An 18,610-nucleotide genomic window follows, 5' to 3' on the forward strand; every position below is an offset into this window, starting at 1 on the left:
CTTAGCAATAAATACCCAGAGGTTAAATTAGGAAGTATTAGTGCTCGAGGTAATTATTGAGCATTGGTAGCATTAAAGCACCCTCTTTTCATTTTTTAAACTACCACATGAGTATTTTTATCTGGGATTGGACGATAGCTGAGGAGACCCTCTGTATCTGTGGCACTTAGAATGGTTCCTTCAAGGGTGGATTTGCTGCACCATTTGACCCTAAATCTACTGAAACTGGGTAGTCTACTTACTCCATGTCTCATTAGTGTGTCCTTAGGGGTCGAGGTGATCAGTGCTTAGCAGAGTCCCTAAAATGCTATGAAGTTATAGACAATTTCCTTTAACAGGATCCCAGTGCTATCTCATTACTGGTCTACCAAAGAGAGTCTTCAGACAAATCTGTCAAAAGTATATGTTGACTGCCTACTAACTGAAAAACATCCTCAAGAAGGGTCATAAAAGTTTAGATGCATTACGTCTTTCAAGATCTCCATGCACACATAGCCTCGTAGAAAGACTACATGGTTAAAAAGCATTTGTGTATTGTTTGAACTCACCATGTTTCAGAAGTTTTACGGTTCTACTTACAAATACCTAAACCTTGGTTTACAAGGAATATGTGCATTGTATCATCTTTTATGTAGCAATGATTGCAACTTGAGAGAATGCCATTATGACACTTCCGCGCAGCTACCTTTTTTCCCTGCTCCATCTGCCTCTCAGATTGAGCGTGGGGACTTTATAGTTCTTTCTATTTGCAAGAAGACTTGGTAGATGTTATTCTGTCTGCCCACTGCAGTCCCGCCAAAATGTTGTGCTTTGGAAGGTGGAATCATTTTTGGCACCTGGAATACTAAGAACATTGTGGACCCCTGGATGAACAGTTTGTAAGACATTCTCAAGTTTGTGTTCTCACAGTACGGCTGCACTTTTGGGGATTGTCAAGGAATACATAGCTTCAGTTTTCCAGACCAACAATCCTTGTTTAGAGGGAGGAGCCAAGATGGCGATCGGAACAGTCGCATAACCGCCTCGCTCCGTGATTTCTTCCTCCCCGCCACCTATCCTGTATTTCATCCTGTTCGGGGTGTTCCGAATTTGGTCACCAAGGAAAAGCCTTCACTTACCATCCTTGTCCGGGGCTCTGGCGTGCAGTCATTTCGGCGTTCTGCCCTTGTTGCCTTGCTGGCCTTCCCGGCCCTGACGCCGGGGCCTCGAGTGCTGTGCTTGCCCGGAGATGTTCGGAGTACCGGCGGTCCGGAACCGGTGGAGAGACCCGATGCTGGGAGCCTGAGAGCCGCGGGCCGGAAGCCCTGGAGCGGACCCACCCCCGCGGGTGGGCCACCCCGTATGTCCGATTGCCTGCCGGCCCGAAGAAGAGAAGCCCCGCTGTCCGGCACCCCTCAAGTGGGTAGCCCACTCCTGTTGCTTGTCCCGCCCGGGGTCCGGTGCTGGGCTCCCCCCGAGTGTTGTGGGGAGCACGCCCGTTCTTCTGGTGACTCTCCTTTCTCCGCCGAGCGCCATCCGCCGCGGATCGGTTGTGTGCCCTGGGGCCGCCGGTGCTCCTGGTGGACTTGGAGGCGCCCACGATGATGGCGGCGGGCGCTGTGCTTAAGATGGCGGATGGCCCCTCGGAGAGTCTTTCTCCTGGAGACAGGGAAGTTGCTGCATTTGTCCTCTCCAGCCCTCGTTTGATTCGGGCGGCCCCTACTCGGAGTGCTGTCTTGTCTGCCCTGGCTGCTCTGGGGATCGACCTGTCCTTGAAATGCCGAGACTTGGAGTCGCGGATCTCCGCCATGGCTGCTCCGCCATTTTGTGATGCGGTGTCGTCTTCCCGAATTGTGATGGTTGAAACTTCTCCGGCTGCTGTGCTGGGATCTCCAGCTGGGTGTTTGATTCTATGGGATCGTGTGGACCCGGTGCCGATGCTGCAGTGTTTCCTACATCCTGATTTCTCTGCTTCGTGCTGGACAGCCCAGATATTGTGCTTGGCCACGTGGATCGTTGAGGTACTTTTGCATTCTGACTGCTGCCGAGTTCTCCTGGTTGCTTCTTGTTGGCCGGGACGGTGTTTTGCGGAGATCCCACTGGCCTTCCTGGACTGGTATGGACCCACTGTATCATTCTGCTTTTCGGCCGTGGCGGAGTCTGGAGGCTCGACTCTTCATAAAAGTGGACAGGGGTGATTGTGCCGGAGTACCTGTGGGACCCTTTTAAATGGCATCTCCAGGCCTCATTATTTTGGTTAGTTCTTGTTTTTCATCCTTGTGTGGGCTTTTTTCAATGTCCTTTTCGACCTCGATTGGTGATCCGTTGTTGCGGGCGGGGTAGTATTCCATGTTTCGATCGCTGGCTCCTCTCCTCTCCTGTCCTTCTTTTTCCTCTCCTTCTCTCTCTTTTTTCTCTCCTTCTCTCTTTTTTCTTTCTCTTTCTTTGTTATTATTCCCTTTCTCTTTCTTCTATATTTCGGGTGACTCTGGGCGACAGGCACGCTGTTTAGTGGGGTAGGCCGTAGCCATTACAGTGATGTAGGGTGGGGGGGGTGTTTGTTATTTTAGTTTGTTTTGTTCTATGGTCCCTTTTTCCTTTTTCAGGGGGTGGGCTATGTCCCTTTGTTTTCACTCCTTTGTTTCGTACGTGTCCGCACTTTCTCCTTTTCCGGGGCGGGAGGGCTGTACATGTGGCGTCCACGTTATTTGTTTGCTGACATTTGACCTTTATTTTTGAACCTTTGCTGGGCGTGAGATGTCTTTGGGCTTCGCCCTACTAGGGTTATTTGATTGCGTGGGGGGCTGTCTCCCTCCCGCCCCCCCCCCTCTTTTTCTGTATATGTTGCGTGACGCCCGGTAGATATGTTTGCTGCCTCCTTTATAAAATGTAAAATGAAACCTTTCTTATCCTGGCTCTGACTGTTTAACGTCTTTATTTCACGTCTATCCTGTGTTCATTCTATTGTACGCATTGATGTGGCCCCTTTTTTGACTCTCCTGCTTTTGCGGCCGGGCCCTGTGGTTGTAGGCCTGCGCTTGTACTACTACGTGTCTTTCAATAAAGGTTTTTAAAAAAAAAAACAATCCTTGTTTAATTTGCCCATTGTTGTAAGATTTCTGAAGTGCCTGACCATGTTATTCCCCCCTACTCACTTATTTCGTGCCCCAGTTAGACCTAAGTCTTGTTTTGTCATTTTTGATGGGGTCTCCGTTAAAGAGGTGTCATAGTTGTCAACTGAGGCCTTTAACGTTTAAAATGCTTTTCCTAGTTGCCATTACGTCAGCGAGGTGCGTCAGTGATTTGCCAAGTGCTAAGCAGGCACCTTCCTTTTATTTGTTTTCTCCCTAACCAATTGATTATTTGAACCAGAGCTGATTTTCTTCCCAAGATAATGCCCCATTTAATCTGGGTCATTTAATTATTATCCTTCATTTTCCCCTCTCCACATCCCATCAGGAGCATAAGAGATTACACAGACTGGATCTAAAAGGGGCAGTTAGTTTTTATATAGTGACTGAACCAAGGATTTTATGGTCAAAGACAAGCTTTTTGTAGGGTATGTAAGTAAGAGAGAGAAAAGCCGTTCCAAAGAGAACCTTATCAAAGTGGATCATCCTGTGAATTTAAATGTGTTTCGCTCTAGCACATAAAGAACCATCTAAGAGCTTTAGGGCCCATTCCACAAAGGCAAAGTTGTCCATCTCCGCATTAGGGAGGGGTGGCAACATGGGCATATGTTCATACTTTTGCTAAGCATTACTGCTTAAATTCAGAAGTGCACAAGCGGGTCAGTTTGCCTGGTCAGTTCTTCAGGACTTTATTGGGGGGACAATACCTTCAAGCCCCATCGCCAAATGGTATACTGCTTGATAATCTATTCAAAAGATGAGGAATCTGCAGATAGATGTCCATCCGAAGAAAAAGTTACTTACATTTTGTAATGATCTTTCTGGTAGATACTCTGTCTACCTTCAGATTCCTTACTTAGCACACAGCCCTCCCTCCTCATCTTGAAGGGTGATCATGACCATGCTAATATGGTTACAAAGCACTTTGTTGCATTTCTGCTTCATTGACTCTGAAAAAAATAGATGAGAAACCGATGTCCGGGCCACTGGGTGAACGCTTTATGGCTCACAAATGGCGTCACTTCCAGCATTGAGGCGGAACCAGTGTCTCCTATCCATGTAGGAGACTTGTTGGAAATATTTCCTGACCATTCTCCCTCCTGGGATATTCAGAAGGTGAGGAATCTGCGGTCTTAAGTATCCGCCAAAACGTTTGTTACCAAAGGCAAGTAACTTTTTATTCTGGTGGATGCTCTGCCTACTTGCAGATTCCTCACTGATAGTCTGTGGAGTGGTCTTAAAACCATTAATAAGGTGTCAATTTAGTTTTGGAATGTTGCTATTTTTGTCAATTTCATTGACCATGTCTCCACCTTTAAGGTCATGGAAAATAGTACCGGGAACTGGCGACAGTGTGCGGGGGTAGCACCTTGTATTGCTCAGTGAAATCACATCTGTGTTGGAAATCTGGGCCTGTGAACCACCTATAAGTGCAGTAGAACTATTTCAAGTTTCTTGATCAAACCTGGTGTGTTTAAGGACTCAAAGGGCAGAGAATCGTCAGGTCGAATGCTAATCCACCATAAAGATGGTTGTAGAAGGTAAATAACGTGTTTACTGGCAATAAAAAATGTCAACTATTACCTCTCAGGCTGTTATTACATTTTTAAAATGCCATGGTCCCAGGAGGAGATAACTTTCTTTAACCTAATGATAACCAGTGCTTAGAAGTAATTCTAGACGAACGCTGTGTCTTCTTTATCCACCTCCTTAGAGACTTAAGCGGCTGGGCAAAGACATTTTTGTGATGGGATTTTTTTCGTCATATATCTGCTTTCAGTTTGCTTTTCTCTTACCATTCCCCTCCACCCCACCCTACTATTGGCTAGTTTGTCCTCTCATATTAAAACCTTTTTTTCCCTGAAACTCTTCTTGCATGCTACTGCACTCCTGACTGTCTTTTTAATCTGTATGACTTTTTAACATTTCTTCTTAAATTTAATACACAACAGCATTGATGTTTTGAATTTCCTTCTTGCTCTTCCACTTCCAATAAAATATGTAGGTCCAAGAAAGATAAGGCTAAAGCTGGAGCGAAACCAGATGCCTCTGACCCTGAACCTGAGGGGCTGACATTGTTGGTTCCTGACATTCAGAGAACTGCAGAAATCGTTTATTTGGCTACTACAAGTTTGAGGCAAGCAAACCAAGGTAAGGGATGGGAGTTCAGGACATGTCTGTCATTCATTGTCAGTTATTTTTTTGTTTCTTGTCAAAGTGTCATAGTCTCTACTTATTAAGGAGAAGATTAATTTTAAATGTTCAACATAGTTTGTTCGTCAATGTAACTTAAAATTAGAAAAGCATTTAATATAATGACATGATGACCAATCTTGTTTTCTGCAATGATGGTTGCATATATAAAAAGTAGGTTTTTTAGAATTGTTAACCCCTTCCATGTTCATGACGGAACGGTTCCGTCATGAGCGTCGGTTGGCCTGTGCTCATGACGGAACCGTTCCGTCATGAGCCCGTTGGCTCATTAGAACGTTCAGCACAGCGCGAAAATTCGCGCCGCGCTGAAGCGGTTAAGAAGACAAGCTGTCCATTTGAATCTGAAATTTCAGTTTCTCACTTTCATTCATTTTTGTGTTTAAAAAATGCATTGCCGTAAATTAAATGTATCCATTAGAGAATTCTATCTGCAGATTCCTTACCTTGGAATATTCCCCATGCGTCGGACTGGATCCAGAAAACCTTGAGCAGTACCTCTGCGTGCCAGTACATGGCATTAATCAGCTCTGTTTTTAGTCAAAATTCTTTGTGAGCCAAGTTCCCAGTGTACATTAGGGATGTCCCCTAAAAAACCTGTGTGGTTTAAAACTCTGTGCATCCAGTCATAGGTAGATGCCTGTGACAGACCCCCACCTGCTTTGCTTATGGTACCGGGAGCTAGACCATGATTCTCATGCCTGCCAAGCCTGTTCATAGACGAACCTCAGGGTGGTTTGATAGAACTCCCTGAAGCTCCTGGTCACCTAAACCTGGACAACTCTGCACCTCCAGAGGTCCTGGTCGGGGGAAGGTCCAGAGCCTGGTCTTGTAGCCAGTTGCCGTCGCGTTCAAATTCCTTTACGTGTAAGTCTCACAAGAAAAGGAAATCCACTAAGTCAAAGCGTTCTTGGACTTAAACGTGATGGTCCAAGTCGTCAGATGAGGTGCTAGAACAACGCCACAAATCTAGGCCCGACTCCCACACATCAGCCTCAGAGCCTGAGTCTTGGTCCGCTCTGCATCTCCCAGAATTTTTCAGAGCGACCAACCCTGCCCCATCCTCTTCCCCAGCTGAATTTACTGAGGCCATGCATCTCTTATTTGGGCAGGCCATCCCTTCTGGAGCTCCTTCAGACCCTATGGGCTCGGTAGGTGCCCCAACTGGATTCCTACTGGCGGGTTCACCCCTTGGTGCCATTTGGGCCCTTTTGGATCTGTTCCTGGATCTAGATCGGCTCTGGTCACAAGTGTGTGACCTTCCCTGTAGTCTGTTCCAGTGGCACCGTTCGGTTTTGCGACCACATCTTTATAACCAACTCCTATAAGGAGATGGACTAACATCATCTGACATAGACTCCGGCGTCAAACAGACCAAGACCCTCTGGGTCGGAGACAGCACTTCTTTCACTGACAAGCCTTCTGAAGAATATGATTGGGGTGGCTCTGAGGATCCTTATGGTTATCCCAACCCCCTGGAAGAGACCTTGGCTGAGTATAACTGCCATGAGAATTAGCGGATGCCAGTTGTCTGGACACCTCTCCAGACACTGGCCTTGCCTCACCTTGTAGTGTGTCTGTTGTGCAAGCACTGCCATGGTCTCAAAGGAGATTGCTGATGGCAGTAAGGCAGCAAATTTCACAATACGCTGCGGACTGGACACAACCGGCTAACTAGGTAGAGCGATTACTTTGTCGATGGCACTTCATTGTCATGTCTGGCTGAGGTTAACTGGCTTTTGGGAGATGTTCAGGCATCCCTTAGGGAAATGCTCTTCAATGGCACTCGCCTATTTGGGGTCAAGTCAGATTTGGTATACTAGCAGTTTAAGGAGAGCAGGGTCACCGTCCTTTCGTTGGGACTCTCAACGGCCCATGCCAGCCCCATACTGCCTTTCATGGCTATGGTAGGGGCTACCGCCAGGCTTGTTCATTTCCTCCCTGCCACCATGACCAGCAGGTTCACCAGTCCTTTTGTGGCACGACGTGGCTCCCGAAGATTTCTGCGACACACGGCAAAGATTTGCCCATTCCACCAAATCCCCCTCCCACCCCAGCAGCCGCAGCCTCCAAACCCCTCTCCCACCCCAGCAGCCGCAGCCTCCAAACCCCTTAAATAAGCCCTCTCACAATCATGGGCATCTGGTCAGTGGCAGGAACTAGCACCACCTACCCTGATGGCTGTCGATAACTTCATGCAACTGGATGCTCCAAATTGTTCAGTGAGTTTACACCCTTCTGTTCATGGTAGCCCGCCACCCCTGATCGGATCAGTTGACGGAGGGCTAGGTAGTACAGGTTCTTCTGGCCAAAGTGTGAGAAGGTGGCCTGGTAAATGCTGGCCACTAATTAAAGTGGGCACCCAGTACCAGTCCACACAACCCTTATGATGTATGAGGTCAAAAATAACCTTTAGAAAGCTATCCTAGTGGTAGCTGTGGAGAGCAGCCTTCAGGCTTAATTTTGTAGAAATATAAAGCAGCTTGTTTTACCAGACTATCACCTCCTGAATGACTAAATGAAGGAGAACCACACAGTAGTTATATAAAAATATATATTTATTACTATAACACTCTCTACTATATTCTACACGAGGATAGAACACAAAGCACTCAATACGAGATCAATAGAACAGTTGTAAGTAGCACAATACACAATGGGCGACCAAACCATATAGTAAAATAGTGGTATAACAGTCACGACTGAGATCAAGACAGTCTGGAGCACGTAGAATCGCTGGAACCCCAAGGAACCACCCAAGTTGAGTAGACAGGGACCCTACGGAGGCCGGGTGCAGTGTGGGAACACGACCGCAGGCTCAGTTTAATTCTATAGGACAGTCACGGTTACACTTCTAAAGTTTAAGGACCCTTCTAGGAGGACTTTAAGCAAATCCTTTGGAACGTAAGAGTTTAGAGAGCCACCCCACCCGTGGATACCGTAGTACCTGAGTTACCTATCCCAGGGGAGCCTGCTGCATAGGTCTTAAGTGGTTTCGGAAACCTCTGTTGTTCTCAATGGAAGGAAGTGAAGAAGTACTGCTGCCGGGAAGGTGAAAATTATCCGGTGGAATCCAAGCCTGGATTCTAGATGGAAGGAACCTGAAAGCAGAGATGACAGAGTCTGGGTCACTACAGAGTGACCAGGGGCTCGAAAGACGAATGCCCACCAATATTTGGTGCTTCAGGTGCGAAGAAGGGACGCTTGACTCTGCAGGCACGAGAACCAGGAGATGTCGAGGACGGCCAGGTGCCGGAGGGGACCTGTCCCACGAAGGATGTCGAGTCCTGAGGGGTTGATGTCCGGCTGGAGCACCAACAAGCCTTGGCAAAAACAACCCACGCAGGAAGGTCAACCAGGTTACGGTGTGGACCAGCAAGGTCCAGGGGACTCACCAAGCAATGGGGGAGTCAGGGCACGTCTGGAGCAACCAGGAAAGACTGAGAACAATCAAGATGACCCTCGGGAGTACCCACAGGCCGGATGACCAGTAGTCACGAGGGGACCTAGAGCAAGATTGCAAAGTACCAGCCCACGAAGCACTCGGTATAAGGAGGCAGGAGTTCTTTGGTGAAAATACTGCTCAGGCTCAGGACTACACGGAGTCCAATGCACAAGCTCGGGAATCGCTAACAAGAATATGCAATTGCAAATGGACATGGTGCACAGGGGCTCGGCTTACGCTGCCCCCACGAGGGATACTGGCCTCAAACTTGGTGAGATGGCAGATCGACCTCAGGGACTTTCAGGAACCCACCTCCTGTGTTGCTGAAATCTTCAGAGTCCGCAGGAGCTCGGGAGCAGCAGACCGGTCAGTTGCGCTTTAGGTGTCTGCAAAGCAGGGGAGTGACTCCTTCACTCCAAGGGAGATTCTTTTGTTGTCTTAAGTGCACCACAGGTTCTGCACGGAGCCTGTATGTAGGAAAGGCACAAACTAAGCTTTGGACAGAAAGGGGGACAAAGTCGAGATCCAGCGAAATCCAAGGTGTCCAGATGGTCGAAGGTCAGTGGTTGCTTCTTGTAGAATCTTGTCCACGTAAAAGCTAAAGTCTTTCAGCCAGGTAAGCCCTTTTATACATACAGGAGAGGGTTGGACACACTCAGGGGACCCTCCTAGGGAAGGGGTGGCTACACCCATGTCTTTTGTCCAGTTTCGTGCCAGAGCAGGAGCCAATGGCTCCCCGAACTGGTTTGAGCCGGACTATGCACAGGGACACCAAATGTGCCCCCAGTGCAGACTTTCAGGCATTCTCAGCGTGCACCCACCCAGCTCCAATACACTAAATCCTGTCTGGGAGGTGGTCACCCCTCCCTGTGACAGGATGCCTATTGTGCTGCCTTCCTCTGCTCGAGCTTGGCTCAGCAGTAGGAGGGTAGAAATGTGTCTCTGGCTGGCAGCATCCATTTTGTGCTGTCCGGGTTGAGAAGGCTGGTACCGGATAGACCGGTGACCCCACAAAGCTCGCTTCAGAAGGGTGGAATTATACCTCTCACACCAGTTACTGGTGTGGGGGTATGATTCCAAGGTGTTCGATACCAAGCATGATGTTTCTGCGCAGCCATTTTCGAGATAGCATTTACCGCGAGGTTATAATACACCTCTACCTTTGTTTCAGCCTGAGTCACAGACAGCCCGGGAGAATGGTCTCTGAAGGCTGCAGAGGGGCTCTGCTCATGCAGGGCACCCTCTCACATAAAATCCAGAACCCTGCCTTCAGGATTGTTAAGGCCTGCTATAGGGGTGACATATTAGTTTTGAGGTGTATTGACCATTAGATATAGTGAACCTATATATAAAGTAAGTGGTGCAAGCACCATCTTACACAGGCTGCAGTAGCAGACCTAGAGTTCCATTTTGCGTGGCCTCTCATGGGTGGTATATTACATGCTTTAGCCCATGGGAGGCCTCTAGGGTACCTATGCCCTGGGTACATGGTGTACCATATACTAGGGACTTATAAGGGTACCCCAGTATCCAATCTGTAGTGTACCAAAGTATGTGTATGTCAGTTTAAGAGAGAAAGCAGATAGACTGGGTTCCTGATTAGCAGGATCCCAGTCAACTAGTAAAAAACAGTGAGACATCAAGCAAAAAGTGGGGGTAACCATAACAAGCAGATACTACTTTCCTACACAAAGGAGCTATCATGAGCAGTAGGTCTTGGTTGCTATTTCTGCGACTTTCTGGTGCTGAAGAAGGACCAAGGGCCCGCTTTATACTAGACCTACGCTCTCTGAACTACTTGCGGACAAAGAAGAAATTCGGAATGCCCATATTCGCTCAGGTCCTGTTTGACCTGGATCCTGAAGACTGGATTATAGCACTGGACTTGCAGGACGCAAATGTCCATATACCCATCCTGCCGGCCCACACCGTTACCTGTGGTTTATGGTTGCCCAAGAGCTCTTTAAGTGTGTGTTCCTTTTGTCCTTACTGGCACCCTTTGAGTGTTCCTAAAGGTGATAGCAGTGGTTCCAGCCCACCTGCAGAGGTCACGGGTTCCAGTCTTCCCATTCCTCAACAACGGTTGAGAGCAGGCTCGCCCCAAGCAGTCGTCACCAACCTCCCGACTGAAGCGGTTGCTGGGTCACTATAAATGTGCCTCTCAGATGCTCTATTTCATCTGACCAATTCTGGATTCTGTGCAGTTCAGCGCCTACCCTCCAAGATATTCAAGCTGTGAATCCAGTGTTTCAGCCTCTATCCTGTATTTCGCTGAGACTGACATTGAGGCTGCTAGGTCTCACGGCCTCCTGCATCCTGCTAGTAAATAAAGCACACTGGAATATGTGGACTTCGCAGTGGGACCTAAAATCCCATTGTGCGCTGCATTATGGGAAGGTGTCTAACCTGCTCCAAATATCAAAGGGAACTGCAAACAACCTGCAGTGGTGGTTGACTAACCGAGATTGGGTCAGCGGCAGGCCCCTCTCCCTTTCCCCCCTTGACCTGACAGTGATGACAAATGCATCCCTTCTAGGTTGGGAAGGCTATCTGGGAGAGGTGTCAATCAGTGGACTCTAGTCTCCAGCAGAGCACAAATGGCATCTCCATCCTTAGGTAGTGCAAGGTCTCTTCCGCAAATGGGGAGAACCTTGGTTAGATCTATCTCCCAAGAATGCGGAATGTCATCACCTCTGCTCTTTAGATTTTTCACGGTGGCTCTCGCTTGGATAGGCATTTTGTCTCGAGTGTGGCTCGGATTCCTATACGCCTTCCTGCCAATATGACTCCAGCCTCAAGTTCTGAATATCAATAGGATGGACCAGGCCCAAAGGACACTTGTGGCTCAGGATTGGGCATGGAGAGTACATTGTCCCAAACTCCTGAGCATGATCATCAGTCATTTGGTCAGGCTGCCCCATTGGGAGGATCTCCTGTTGTGGCAACAGGTCAAGGATCTACACCTGAACCTGCATACGCTCCGCCTTCATGAGTGTGAAGGTTAAGCCTTGCTATTTGACACTTTTTGATCTTCTCTCTGATGTCTGTGAAGGTATACTGCAGCGAGGCGTTAATCAACAAAGATCGTTGGGACAAGTTTGTGGCTTTTAGCGTTGAAAAGCATAATTATCCTCTTTATGCATCTTTGTCCAAGGTATTGTTTGTTTTATTATCAGTGAGGCTTTGCTGTGGACACAGTTAAAGGGTATCTTTTAGCCATTTCAACTTTCTTGCATTGCTGAATCAATCCTCCCAGTTCAAGTCACTTGTTGTGACTCGTTTCCTGAAAGGGCCTCAGCACATATTTCCCACCCTTCAATATGCCCCAGTGGGACCTTAAATTGGTTTTGACCTTCTTATCGGAAAGAAACACGTAGTGTTAGATTCCTTACCTTAGAATTACCCCCAAGGGTCAGAGTGGATCCAGAACGTTTGCGTCAGCAGTACCCCTGCGCGCCGGAAGGTGGCGTTTTGCGGCTTCGCGTCCATCGTAGGCTCGTGATCGCCAGGATGGCGTTGCGGCAGCTACATAGACGCCGCCCTCGCACGCTGACGTCCGTTCTTTCTTTTTCCACGACTGCAAGCGCAGATCCAGGAAGAACATGTACCCCCAGTCACTTTTTGACTGAGTTTTTTCGAGTCCTGGTATCGTAGGGATGCCCGGCTTTAAGAACTGTGGGGACTGTCACCGCATGATGTCTGTGACGGACCCACACCACGTGTGTCTCTACTGCCTGGGGCGCGACCACGACTCCACAAGTCATGCCCCAACTGCTGGGCCATGGCGCCGGAGACTTTGCGGGAGCGATCCAGAAATTGCTGTAAGTCCATCAGTCTGCTTCGCGCTGCTCAAGGTCCTGGTCCCATGGAAGGTCATGGGACCGGTCGCGGAGCTGTCACCATCGTTGCCCTCTGGATCTAAGTCTTTGCATTTGGGGTCAGGTAAGTCGAAGCATGGCAAGAAGAAGTCGAAGAAGCGTCGTTGCTCTTTGACTTCCCCTCGCCCGTCACGCGACAGGGCTGCGGGCGGTGCCACCCCCGCGGCTCCAGGGGAGCCTGCGATGTCGCCGCCAGCCTGTCGGGTCCGTCGGCAACGCCTGCTCAGGTGCAAGAGTTTCTTGCTGCCATGGCCCGACTCTTTGGGCCGTCTGGCCCTGCCGGTGCGCCTACGGGCCCCGCGGGCCCGACTGGGGGTCCTGCCCTTCCATCGCCGGCGGCTTCGGCCCCAGCAACGCAGGACCTCCCTGGATCCAGGCAAGGATCCCGGGCGACACCAGTTGACCTCATAACCCCTCTACCAGTGTCGAATCTTCCTCTGGCACCACCTCTGACGTCCTCCGGTACTACCGCCGACGTCGGTCCCAGTTTCAGCCCCGACCCGAACACGGCGCCGATTCCGACCTTTTACCCCTATGTCCGTCCGCCTTATTTTCAGCCTGTTTTGCAGATTTCGGAGGAAGGGGAGGATTGAGAGTGGTCTGAGGACCCTCTCATTCAACAGTGTGACTATGATCCGGACTGGGCAGAGGACTTGGGGGATGCCAGTGGTCTTGACTCCTCAACTGACCTTGGCATGCTGTCTCCTCATACCGTGGCTACAGAAGAGGGAGCCAGTTACGCAGTGGTGTTGCATAGGGCAGCTGAGGCCCTCCACCTCGAACTCCCTACAGTGGCTGTCAGGATTACCCTCCTGACAGAAGTGCTTCAGCCGGCGGCAACCTCTTCAGAGCCCTTGCTGCCTTTTAATGACGCACTTTCGGACGTTCTTTTGGGCACTTGGTCCAGACCCAACACAGGGGCTCTTTTGGACGGGAGTGTGGCCCGACGCCATCGCCCAGCACCAGGCCCCTCCCCTCTTTCTCTCCCAACACCCCACTCCTTAGAACTTGGTTATCCAAGCCTCTGCTTCCCAGAGCGCGTTCCCTTCCGCACCTCCGGATAGGGAATCTAAGAAGCTGAAGCAGCTTGGCAAGAAGCTTTTTTCATCTGCCAGCTTAGGGCTGCGGTCGATGAGCACTGCATGCCTCTTGGGCCGTTATTTCCACTCTGTGTGGGACACGGTTGCGCAGGTGCTGCCCAACTGTCCGGAGGAGGCACGGACAGTACTTGCCCAAGCTATAGCAGCCGGGAGAGACGCAGCTAAGTTCACCATTCGTTGTGGGCTTAACATCGCCGACTCGCTGGGCAGGGCGATTTTCACGACGGTGGCGCTTCGGATCCACACCTAGCTGAGGACAACTGGCTTCTCTGGGGATGTCCAGAACATTCTGATGGACATGCCCTTTGATGGCATTCGCCTTTTCGGCAATAAGGTAGATAGTGCATTGGAGCGCTTTAAGGACTCACGGGCTACGGCCAAATCCTTGGGCATGTCGGCCACTCGCCCTCCTCCGCCTTCTGCTTTTCGCTCCTTTCATGACCATGGAGAGGGTGCCCCAACACGTTCATTTCAGAGCCACAGGCTTACGCAGCAACAACATCATGAACCGCCGAGGTGGTTCTGGGGGCCAGTGGTCGGGTCAATCCACTTCCACCCCTGCTGCATCCACTTCCAAGCCTTCCTAGTCAGAACTTTCAGGCCCATCAGACGCCAGTGGGCGGCGGGATTCGCCATTATCTCCCCCATTGGAGCAACATCACTTCGGACAGGTGGGTGCTGCAAATAGTTCGAAGGGGCTAGGAAATAGCCCCTTTGAGACTACCCCTCCAGCCATGCCACCTCAATACCACTGCATGTCGAGGGACCATCTTGCGCTTCTTAAGCAGGAAATCATGGCCCTCTTGGCCGAGGGGGCCTTTGAGCGCGTTCCTGGGCCAGAAGTAGGTTGTGCTTGTTATTCCCACTACTTTCTGGTCCCCAAGAAGGACAAGGGCCTGTGTCCTATATTGGACCTCAGGGACGTCAACCTCTTCCTCCGGAAGGAGAAGTTCAAGACGTTAACACTAGCTCAGGTCTTGTGTGCCCTCGACCCTGGAGACTGAATGGTAGCAATGGACTTGCAGGACGCATATTTCCACATCCCCGTCCTGCCGGCCCACCGGCGTTACCTGCGGTTCACGGTAGGCCATGAGCACTTTCAGTTTATCCTGCTCACCTTTGGCCTTACCAGCTCCCCTTGGGTGTTCACAAAAGTGATGGCGGTGGTCGCACCTCATCTGCGCAGATCAGGGGTTCCAGTCTTCCCCAATCTCGACGACTGGTTGTTTAAGGCGGGCTCGCCCCAGGCAGTCGTTTCCCACCTCCTGCATTTGCTGGCCTACCTCCTGCATTTGCTGGGGTTCTCCATCAATGTGCCGAAGTCGCACCTGATTCCCTCTCAGAAGCTCCTCTTCATCGGAGCGGTTATGGACTCCGCGTAGTTTCGGGTTTATCCTGCCGAGCAGCGAGTCCGGGATATTCAGGCTATGATTCCTATCTTTCAGCCTCTATCCCTGGCTTGGAGGACAAAAAGAAGCAAACGGTCGGACCAGCAAGGTTCAAGGGCCTCACCAAATGCAGTAGAGTCAGAGCAGACCTGAGCAAGCAGGGGAGCCCACTGAAGCAAAGGAAGACCCTTGAGAGGATCCACAGACCGGAGGCACAGGACGCAAGATGCCCACAATGCAGGAGATGCATGGATGACTCTGTTCTTCAGGAAGTGAGTTTCCGGAGGCTGGAGCGTCTTGTAGTCTGAAGATCTCTGGAGTGCAGAGCCAACAAGCCTTGGCAACGGCAAGTTGATACAGTGCGCAGGGGTTCAGTCCCAGCAGCCCCGACGAGAGATACTGTCCTCCACATTGCAGGGGAGACAGGTCAGGCATCTAAGGAGCCACAGCAGCACTACCTGTGGGGAGGCAGGAGCAGCAGACTGGTCAGCTTCATTACTGTGCCTGCAGATGCAGGGGAGTGACTCCTTTACTCCAAGGGAGATTACTTTGGGTGTCTTTGAGGCTTACAAGATCCTGGAAGTAGCACTGACACATACGACGAAGACTTGCAGAACAGTAAGACAAGAAGCAGCAGGAGTCTTCCTTGGAGCAGTCTCAGTTCCAGGCAAAGTCTAAGTGCTCAGAGGGTCGAAGAGTGATGTGATTTCAGGCTCGAGTCTCGTCCCACAACGAATCCGATCCCCCCCCCGTACATGGGATCATATTCTCAACACTGGAGTCAGTGTTGAGGTATTATTCCAACATGTTTGATACTAAACATGACCGGTTTTGGTGCAGCCTCTGTATAGTTAGAAATCAAGTATTGACTGATGTCCACTAAGTTTTTAAATGGCTGACCGTACTTAAAAAGCCTGGAAATTCGACACCGCTGTTTTTAGGGGTGTCCTACTCATGCAGGGGTATCCTAACACTTATAACCAAGCACCCTGCCCTCAGGACTGAAGAGCATATCATAAGGGTGAATTATAGGTTTTAAGTGTAATGACCTAAGAAATAAGGAAACATATCGGTTGTGAGAGGTGCAAGCACCAACTCACACAGGCTGCAGTGGCAGACCTGTAGTCACAGTTTATATGGACCACCATGGGGTGGCGTAATACATGCTGCAGCCCATGGGAGACCCCCTAAGTACTGTATACTAGGGACTGATAAGGGTACACCAGTAACCAATTGTGGATGTACAAAAATTCTTACCAGGGACATTTTAGAGAGAAAGCACAGTGAATAGGGTCCTGATTAGCAAGGCCCCATTCAGAATAGGTCAAAAACATACTGACACTGAGCAAAAAGTGGGGGTAACCGTGCTAGAAGGATCCTACCTTCGTTCAGTGCCCATGTTCCATGACACTGGAGCAGGCTGACAAATGGTCTTGTTTTTCCTACTCCCAGAACCAAAGGTGAAAGTTTCTGCACCTGTGAGTTTAGGATGAACAACATGCCTCTGTTGGTACAGTACATCAAAGCCTGACTTATGCTAGTTTAAAAAATGAATGTTTGTTAAGTGGAATATGGGTCACGATTAGTGTCAATGCTTGACAAAGGTGAAATTCATGTTGAATTTTCTTCCTGAAAGCAAAATCTGATTTTAATATGAACGTACTGTTTGTCCAACAGAAAAAAAACTGGCTGAATACTCCAAAAAGTGTACTGCGAAGTCAAAACCTTTATCAGTTATAAGATCTCTTGAAGAGAAGTATGTGGCCATTATGAAAAGACTACAGTTTGGTAAGTTGTGTATTGTTTCACTTTTTATTCTTTAAACATTTGAGCCTTTAAATGATTTTAGAGTGTGATTTGCATCCAGAAGTTGGAAGCCTTGAACAGCATTTTTTTTGCCCAGTCCTCAGCCATTCATTTTTTAAGAGCTTCTTTTAGATATTACTTGGGCATGCACGTTTTCTTTTATTGTTTGAGGTTTATATTTTGCTTCGCATCACTGTGCATTGCGGCATCTTTTAGAGTTTTACAGTATTTGTGCTGCAAGGGGGTTGGGAGGAATTTCGAACCTTTTAATGTAAAATAATTTTAGACTTCTGACACCCCGTAGATCTGAGCACATTGTATGTATGACCAAATGAAAATGTATGTGAAAGCTTGGTTTAGTAGTGGCTTTCTTACACACATTGTCTTATATTAAAAAGATGTGTTCAGCAAGCCGCAGCCATTATGTGAAGGTTAGTCTTCTCCAAAAATGTGGTTTTAGACATAAACCGTAGGTTAATGAGGGTTTATTGAAGAACAGAGTTACTTTGAGACCCGATCCAGCAGAGAGATGAGAACAACTGAACATTAACTTTGAACAGCGCTAGGCAACGAGCACGCACCACACTCCAAGTTCTAGAAGCTCTGGCTGTCAGAGGGAAATGCTAAGAACTCCACATCACCTCCCCCTTCACAAATAAACAACCAATATATAAGCTTTTGCAAACAATAAAACATATAAAAGATGAACTAAAGTGTGTTGAAAATAATGCAAAATACATTAAATAGATCAAGAAACACAATCTTGTAATCGTAGGGGAACTCGCTTTAAGCAAAACGGTTTACACCCCCTTTCATCAGTTTCAGATTCTGGAACCACCACGCATGTGGGAGGCACACGGGTTGCACCCATAAATGACAAAGGGCAAAAGTTTGCAACCCTACTGAGGTTCCAAATGTTGTGATCACTTGTCTTTATGGCATTCTCAAACACTTTAATAACCTGAAAAGGCTTGCTAAACTTGGAAATACTTCCAGTTTTCCTTGGAGACTTAATCTTGACCCAGTCTCCAACATTGACTACAGTACTCTCGACAGCCTTTTTTATCATACTGAACCTTCTGTTCAGCCATAATACCTTTCTCCCTTTCTCTCCAACCATCTGTGCTGCCCACATTGTCACACACTAAGGAACAAAAGGGAACAATTTCAGTATTCCCCATCCTTCCTTTGAACAAACGAAAAGGAGCCACACCAGTAGATAAATGAGGAGTGAACCGATACTCCCTGACTTTCTTTCTTAAGGCCACCTCCCAATTATCACCACAGAATCTTGCCAGTTGCATAGATTCCTTCAAAACGTTGATGAATCTTTCTACAACACCGTTACTTTGGAGATGATGTAAAGCAGCTTTCTTGCGCTTAATCCCCCTGAAAGACTGAAAATCTTGCATTACTTTCAAGTAAATTGAACGCCATTATCGGACAAGAGGGTTTGCGGGAAACCTTCACTCTCAAAAAGCTCATCTAAAAACTCAGTCACCACAATAGCCTCCACAGAATTTACAACCTTTTTCACAGGCCACCGAGAAAACAAATCCATACACACAATGACCTACGATCTTGAGAATTGAAACTTACAGGTCCTAAAATATCTATTGAAATGTCAGACCATGGACCAGCTGCTTATTCTGTAACAATCATGGGTTGAACC

At 48.6% G+C, this 18,610-nt stretch overlaps 1 protein-coding gene across 4 annotated transcripts in view; it reads left to right on the forward strand.

Annotated features, from left to right (window-relative positions):
* BIRC6 (baculoviral IAP repeat containing 6) overlaps positions 1 to 18,610 on the forward strand; it is a 2,208,279-nt gene that overhangs the window by 2,026,268 nt on the left and 163,401 nt on the right. For all 4 annotated transcript variants that reach the window (XM_078648748.1, XM_078648749.1, XM_078648751.1 and 1 more), the window contains 2 exons: positions 5,116 to 5,261; positions 16,810 to 16,920. In XM_078648748.1, the coding sequence (XP_078504874.1) occupies positions 5,116 to 5,261; positions 16,810 to 16,920 (257 nt within the window). The remainder of the gene's footprint in view (positions 1 to 5,115; positions 5,262 to 16,809; positions 16,921 to 18,610) is intronic.

This window comes from Lissotriton helveticus, chromosome 6 (assembly GCF_964261635.1).
Source record: "Lissotriton helveticus chromosome 6, aLisHel1.1, whole genome shotgun sequence".
NCBI lineage: Eukaryota > Metazoa > Chordata > Amphibia > Caudata > Salamandridae > Lissotriton > Lissotriton helveticus.